Source organism: Lynx rufus, unplaced genomic scaffold, assembly GCF_022079265.1.
Source record: "Lynx rufus isolate CCGP_SWC_20201006 ecotype Redwood Valley unplaced genomic scaffold, mLynRuf1.p SCAF_1, whole genome shotgun sequence".
Taxonomy (NCBI): Eukaryota; Metazoa; Chordata; class Mammalia; order Carnivora; family Felidae; genus Lynx; species Lynx rufus.
In genome coordinates, this window is record NW_025814823.1 from 176,776,672 (window position 1) to 176,784,600 (window position 7,929).

Genomic DNA, 7,929 nt, shown 5'->3' on the forward strand with positions numbered 1-7,929 from the left:
GTGCCGGGGCTGGGGAAAGGGGGAAACGGGGAGGTGTTCTTCAAGGAGTAGAAAGTCCCAGTCACATAAGATGAGTAAGTTCCAGAGGTCTGCTGAACAACACTGTGCCTATGGTTAACATTACTGCACACTTAAAAATTTGTTGAGAGGGTATATCTCATCTTAAGCATTCTTACCACATAATTTTCAAAAAACTGAATTAGTTGCATGCCCATACAGTGATAGCATGCGCGCTTCCTAGGGTGACAGAACGGTTCTGTATCCACATGAGGGCAGGGGTGGCTACATGATGTAAGGTCTTGAATTTCATAGAAGAGTACACAAAAAGAAAAGCCAATTTTTTGGTATGTTAATTAAAAAAAGAAAATAAATTGCTAATAATACTAATAATTGTATCTTGTGGGGCCAGGGTGACTTAAGTCCAGTGACGGGCCCAGCAGAGTCCTCACCCATCACAAGCTGAGGAACCGTCAGGCACAGCTAGTGAAATTAGCATTGCCTCCTTTCCTCCTCCAAAGAGATTCTAGCCCCTAGCCTCGAATGCAAGAGAGAAAAGCTAATGCCATGGAGGGGCTGCCACAACATCAGGACCCAATGTTTCAGGGATTGTGACTGTACTTTGGTCTCATGACGGCCAGGCCTCTCGTCTCCAATAGGGTTTCCACCTTTTGGAGAGACAGAACATTTTTTTTTTTAATTTTCTTTTTTTTGAACGTTTATTTATTTTTGGGACAGAGAGAGACAGAGCGTGAACGGGGGAGGGGCAGAGAGAGAGGGAGACACAGAATCGGAAACAGGCTCCAGGCTCTGAGCCATCAGCCCAGAGCCTGACGCGGGGCTCGAACTCCCGGACCGCAAGATCGTGACCTGGCTGAAGTCAGACGCTTAACCGACTGCGCCACCCAGGCGCCCGAGACAGAACATTTGATCCATTTCCAATGGATCTTGCTTCCTGTCCAGCTGTGCTGCCCAGTAGGCTGTAGGAGGGAGGAGCTCAAGGGGAGGACTACACTATCAGGGGTACGCTGGTCCCCAGGGCCCCTTGACCCACCGGCTGTGGGATCCATCATCTCTGAGGTCGATTTCCCCGGAAGGAAATCAGGCATAATAACGCTTCCCCCTCAGGGAGAGTAGATTTGCAAAGCACCTATGTATCCCCTAGCTCTCGACAGTACGGGGAACCTTGAGTTTCTCCTGCCTCTCCCAATGACCAAGACTTTTTAAAACAAATACATGCTAGTGTTAGAGGGTTTTTTCCTGTCCTATACTTTTCCTGCATATACAACCAATGTAATTAAGCTAACAGACCTGAATGTTCAAGTGGACAAGAGACAATTAGGCTAATTACTACTTCCTTAAAGGATCAGTTAGGGCTGTCTCCCACACTATCTTTGAGAAAGGGTACTGGGTGCCCCATGAACAACACGGTGGCTTGGACAATCAGTTTGGCAAAAGCTGCGCTGAACCAAGTGACTTGGTTTCCCCTCACTCAGGATTTCTTAGCATCTTTAGAAAGGTACATGCGTGTTGTGAGTCCACAGGCGGGGGCACAGCACGGAGCACTGACTGAGAGGGGCTGTGTCAAGTCAGGCATCCAGAGCAGGGCTTTGGCAACCTTACCACACATCCAAACCACCTGGGGGGTCTTATTAAACCACAGATGCACATTCGGGGTGGGCACTGAGATTCTGCGTTTCCCACAGGCTCCTGGGTGACGCTGAAGCTGCTGGTCTGGGGACCACACTCTCAAGAGCAAGGACATCAGTGGAAAAGTAAGGCCACTTATTGACCACTTTACTGGTGAGGAACAGTCCCAGCATAGGGAAGTGACTTGCTGAAGGTCACATAGAAGTGACAGGTGGGGGGCGCCTGGGTGGCGCAGTCGGTTAAGCGTCCGACTTCAGCCAGGTCACGATCTCGCGGTCCGTGAGTTCGAGCCCCGCGTCGGGCTCTGGGCTGATGGCTCAGAGCCTGGAGCCTGTTTCCGATTCTGTGTCTCCCTCTCTCTCTGCCCCTCCCCCGTTCATGCTCTGTCTCTCTCTGTCCCAAAATAAATAAACGTTGAAAAAAAAATTTTTTAAAAAAAGAAGTGACAGGTGGGACTAGATCCGCTCCCCAGCCTTCCCTCCAAGTACCTACTCCACCCTCTGGCTGCCCTACAGCTCTTGGCCCTGCTCCCCACTAGTTCTCCGATTTTGAGCAATTTTCCTAGTCTCGGTTGTGCGCTGGAGTCATGTGAGGGTCTTTAAACTATACAAATGCCTGGGCCCCTCCCCCTCAGATCCAGAGCCAGTGTCGAGGATCACTGAGGCAGAGGTGAGCATCACCCCAAATGCCCTCCTCACACCCTGCCTGCCCCTCTAATGCCTGATGAAAACAGCCCAGCAGCAACTCCAAGACAAAACGTGAAAGGATTACCGGATGGGAAGTGGCACTTAACGAGGCCACAGCTGGCTAAAGCCCCGTCTCAAGACATTAGGTATCACAGGAATCCAAACTGCCTTGAGAGGACAGATTTTTCCATATTAGCCTATGTCCAGGTGAGCAGGTAAACTGACGTTCTATGCTTTAAAGCCCCAGTGGCCAAAGTGGGAAAATCTGGACCCTCCAGAGTGAGATGCTCTAAGTTAGTGCAAGACCCTTTAACTGGCATCTTTAAAGACAATTTCCAAATCAGGTGTCAGACCAAATGAGGCTGGTAAAAAAATAAAGGGGGGTGGGGGGGGGAAGCTAGTGACTTTAAGCTTTTTAATAAGCACTGTAGGGAAAGAATTAGAGATGAGAAACCCAATGAATCCAGTTAAAGGAGATATCCATTCTCTCTGCACTTGGTGAACGGAAGGGGAAAAGCTTGAGAGAGGAGCCTACAGCATACAAGTGGGGCTCTGGAGCCAGACGGCAGCATTCCACCCCGAGCATCTCCTGCTGACCCACATTGTTCCTGAACTCTGCTGCACCTCAAGTGGCTTAGCTGTAAAGTGGGACAACAACAGGGTCTGCCTTGTAGGGGTGCTGTGGGATTAAATGAGTGGATGCACATAAGATCCTTACAACAGTGTCAGGCACTAGGAACACAAAACACATAAACACCTAACACTGGCTTGATCTTCACATCGTTTTTTCTCTGGTCTAATCATTTCCCTTTTGACCTCATTTTTAAGCCCGTGTGTGTGTGTGTGTCCTTTTTATTTACTTTTGAGAGAGAGACAGAGAAAGAGAGAGAGAGCATGCCTGTGAGCGGGACAGGGGCAGGGAGAGTGGGAGACAGAATTCCAAGAAGGCTCCACACTGTCAGCACAGAGCCCGACGCCAGGCTGGAACTCACGAACTGTGAGATCATGACCTGAGCCTAAACCAAGAGTCAGAGGCTTCACCGACTGAGCCAGCCAGGCACCCCAGCCCATTTATATTCCTTAAAAATGGATGTAAAGTATGTTTCTGTCAGTTTCCTCGAGTAATTTCTGGAATGAGGCAGGATAAAGATACAGACACTCATGATAACTACTATATGCTGAGTGTTAACTACGTGCTCAGAGCCCCTTGTGGCAGCTGGGGCTCAGCTTGGTATGGGGAGTGAGGAGGGCTCAGGGTCTGCAGGGCCCCACTCAGACAAAGCCACATGAGGAGCTAAGGAAGGTTGAAACCAGGACATGAGAAAATCAGGTTAACTGTGGAAAGCTCACTGTAAAAAAAAAAAAAAAAAAAAAAAAGGTCAACTTTGGGAAGCTCATTCAGGGTTCCTGAGGAAGTCTGGGGTCTCCTGGAGGGATGCCAAGGTAGGAGGCAATGGAGGCCAAACCAAGGCACCGCAGCAGGGCTGGCTGGCATCATGGGCGTGTGACCTACACCGTCACATAGGATCCCACGCTCCGAGGGGTCCACGCTTATTTTAATGTTCTGCTGTGGCTGTCCTGAAATTCTCAATACGTTTCCAACAAGAGGTTATGCCATTTTCATTTTGCACAGGGTCCCACAAATTATGTAGGTGGCCCTACCTTGCAGGGATACCTCGTTTGCCCCTACGTCTACACTACCAGGTGAGGCAGTGAAGGTTACTTGTCTTTAAAATGAAGAAATGGAGGCTCTGAGAAGGTAAACCGGCCCACGGCATAGCTGGTCAGTGACAGGGCAGCAGCATACCCAGGTCTTGGGGTTTCAACTTGGGGGCCTCCACTGTGGGAAAGTGGCCACCTCTGCCTCTCAGAAAGCAGTTCTCAGGCTTGTCCGGGCCTGGGCTGCAGGAACTGCCTTCCACCCCCACCCAAGGCTGAGCTGACCCCTGCCAGCCGGAACTGGGTATGGTCAGAGCCAACGCCCACGGATCTGGGTCCACAAGGCCAGTTCCACAACAGCAACGGGCCAGCGATTAATGAAACAATTCACCAGGAGCAAAGCAAACACAAGTAATCTTTGCAGTCCCAGGATCCCTCCTCTCCCAACCCCCAAAACCAATTTAGAGCCAATTCAAGGAAGGAAGGGGGAGAAAATTCTCCACCAATAGCTCAAAATCTGCCTAGTAAAGGAAGAGTTGACATATCAAAGCACACCATGTCTTTGGCTTCCTTGACAGACTCTGAGAGGCATTTCCAAGGATGAGTTTGGCCCAGGTGCTGTTCCAGGCACTGGAGTTACAACAGAGAATAAAACAGATAAAAATCTTTGCCCTAAGGAGCTCATATTTTAACGGCAGGGAGAAAGAGAATAAGCATAATAATTAAGTGAATTATACAGTGTTAGGACATATAGGTGCTTACACGAAATAACACAAATGATGAAAATAGCGGCCAAAATTTATTGGGTGCTTACTCTGTGTCTAAATGCTTTACACACATTGACTCATTTAATCCTCTCAACAACGGATATTGTTCTCATGCCCATTTCACAGACAGAATACACAGGAGGTAAGTTGTGCAAGGTCCCACATGCAATAAGAAAACAAGAGTACTGATAAGAAAGGGCAGGAGACTGCCATTCCCCCAGCCTCTTCCTGATTCTGGTTGGTTTTAAGGCACCACAACAGGCAGGAAGCCTGGATTTCTTCCAGGCCTTGAACTGGGAGAGGGGGTCCAATCACAGCGCCCTTTTCTACTCCCTCACAGTTCTTAAGAGATCTAACAGAGCTGTGGGACCCTCCAAGCACTCCCTTTTCTCCCAGAGCTAAGGCTTTGGAGCTAACAGCCCAGAGTGCAAATCCCAACTCCACCAGCTCACCAGTATATGGCCCTGGGCAAACAGCTTCTACCTGGCAGCCTCTGTTTCCTTTTATTTAAAATGAAGATGAAAACTCCCTCTCACAGGTGACAAGGGAACAGACATCAAGTCTGGACCTTGCAGTGCCTATACAGGGGTAGATGCCCCAAGCATGCTGGTTCATACATGCCCCCACTCCTGGGCCCCACGATGCCCTCCTCTCTTCTCTCCAGTGCTGAGAGGGCATGGCCACATGTCACCCAGCTCTGTACTGTGGGCCACGTGGCAGAGGGCTGAGCACGGTAAACATCTGATGAACACTGAAGAGGAAGAAGGCATGTGGGGTGGTGGAACCTTCCTTAGAAACTGAGCCCTGGAGTTAATGGATCTTAAAAAGTGCGGGTTGCTAGGCAGAAATGTCTTGTCCTCCAAAGTGCAAATGCAAAGTGGTGAAATCTATTCTCAACATTCTGTGGTAAGCCCAAGCCCTCAAGAAAACCTATTACAACACCTCATTTAGCTGGGGTCCCCGTGGCACCAGGGCACTCCAAATCTCCAACTCAAGGGGCACCAGGTCAGAAGCTGTTAGTGACCTGGGACCCTGGCCCACCCTTCAGGCTAGTCTCATGAGGTCCAAGGCAAGACCCTCAACCTGGAGCCTCAACTTCCTTCTTTTAAGATAAGGGGCTAGGTACAGAGTGACAGGATTAAGTGACCAAAAGCAGTGATTTATCCAACAAAGTCAAAATCACCAGAACCTACTAAATCACATGGGGACGGGGGAGGGTGTGTGTGTGTGTGTGTGTGTGTGTGTGTGTGTGTGTGGGAAGGTCAGGAATCTTTATTATCAAAGGACTGATCCTGAATTCCATCAGAGGGACTTTCTTTGTTTGAAACCGCCCTGGGTCTGCAAGCATTTGTCTGAGACCCTAGTGCGAACCTCTAGGCTTCATAGAAGGGGCAGGAAGCTGGCAGATGTTTTCTAGATGGCATCTGTCCCCAGGACAGGCTAGAGTACCACAACAGCCAATGCATAAGGGTCACCGCCAGGCTTTCCCTTCTGGGAAGGCTGTCACTTTACCCTGATTTCACTCACACCTGTAGGGAGGGAAAGGGCAGGTGAGGAGGGAGAGAGTTCCCTCCTGCGAGGCATTAGAATCCCTATTTGTGGATGAAGAAATGACCTCATGGAGAAGATCCTCATCTACTAACATCCTCCTTCTGGGCTCTAAACCCTACAGCACCTCTGACTTAAGCGCTTCTCATGCATTCAGTCCTCGCAGGTGAGGACCTTATTTTAGCCCCAGTCTGCAGGTGGTAAATTTTAGAGATACTGAGAGGGTTCAGACACTTGCCCAAGTTATCCCACCACAGAGCCAAGGGGAGGTCTGAATCGAGAGCCTTCGCCCCTAACCTCTAGAATATACGGAGCTGCTCAGTGGAGGGAGCAGAGCCAGGATTCTAATCCAGCTCTTCTCCTACACTAAAGTCCTGCCATTTTCCTGGCCAAACCCCCCAAAGTGTGTCTGCCTCAGGCCAGGGCATTCCCTGGGGCTCCATACCTCAAGGGAAAGCCTGGTTGGAGACCTCTTCCGAGGCAGGCTTCCAGAAGGCCTAACCCAGCACAACGTGGACCATGAGGCAGCTGGACCCTACAAAGAACCCATTGTAGTGACTGCAGAAAGCCCAGGCCAGACCAGGCTGGGCCCTCTGGGGAGCCCTGCCCGTGACTCCTGGCCTCCTCCCCTTCCCATGGTGCCCCCATACCCAGAGAACAGGACCCGGACTGGCAGAGGCCTCCTGTGTTGCCCAGGCTGGGGCAGCCTCAGACTATGGAAACCTAAAACCCTCCAGCTGCTGCCAGGCGGTATGGGGCTGCAGACCCCTGCGGACTCACTGGAGGTGCCCCGGACGCACCTGTCAGCAGGGGTAGGGGCCACGAAAAGACTCCACGGACGGACGGCAGGAGGGGGAGGGCTCGTTTGTTCCCATCGGGGGTAGGGGAGTTAATCTGTTTCCCAGAATGGGGGTGGAGATGCGCGTTTGAGTGGTGTGGGGCCAGGCTGAGGAGGGGGCTCGGCGGAGGGGAGGGATGGGCGGCCCGGAGGTGGATGGCTTTGCCAGCCGCTGCACCGGGGGGTGCCCTCCGCGGTTCCGGCCGGCTTTGTGTGCTGCAGGGGTCCCGCCCCAGGTCCCCGAGGGCCTGCCGAGGCATGCACAGGGCTGGGGGCCGCTTCTGCCTGCCGGCAAGAGGGGTCCGCGTCGTGCCCGGGCACCCCCTGTGTCCGCGGTCGCCACACTCACCTCCTGAAGTCAAAGGGCATCGTGCCGCCGCTGCCGGGGGTGGGAGCGCTGCAGGCCAGGTGGGCCGCGGCGCCGCGTGGGTCCCAGCCCGCTGCCAACGCCTCCTCCGGCCGCCCCGCCCCCGCGGGCCGCCCACCGCCCCAGACACCCGCCGCTCGCCTCCCGCCGCCGGGAAGTGACGCTCCGCGCAGCCCATTGGGCGCTGCCCGCCGCCCCCCACCGCCCCTTCCGCCGCCCGGTTAAAGGGGCCCGGGGCGCGTAGGGGGAGGGGCCGACCTTTTGGGGCCGGGGCAGGGAACCCACAGAGACGCATTTCTTCCTTCGAAGCCCCCACTGTGTTTTCCTTCACTTTCTCTCTGTGGCCTCGGGCAAACCTCAGCCTCTCAGAGCCCTGTTGCATTTGTAAAACGGTTTCCTTGAATTGTAAGGATTAAA

The 7,929-nt window shown here is 52.4% G+C and overlaps 1 protein-coding gene across 1 annotated transcript in view; it reads right to left on the reverse strand.

Annotated features, from left to right (window-relative positions):
* The window catches only part of ERGIC1 (endoplasmic reticulum-golgi intermediate compartment 1), a 103,673-nt gene extending 96,067 nt beyond the window's left edge, over nucleotides 1-7,606 (reverse strand). The window contains exon 1 of the mRNA XM_047091119.1: nucleotides 7,495-7,606. Within this exon, the coding sequence (XP_046947075.1) occupies nucleotides 7,495-7,514 (20 nt within the window). The 5' untranslated portion in view covers nucleotides 7,515-7,606. The remainder of the gene's footprint in view (nucleotides 1-7,494) is intronic.
* Between the last annotated feature and the right edge of the window lie 323 nt (nucleotides 7,607-7,929).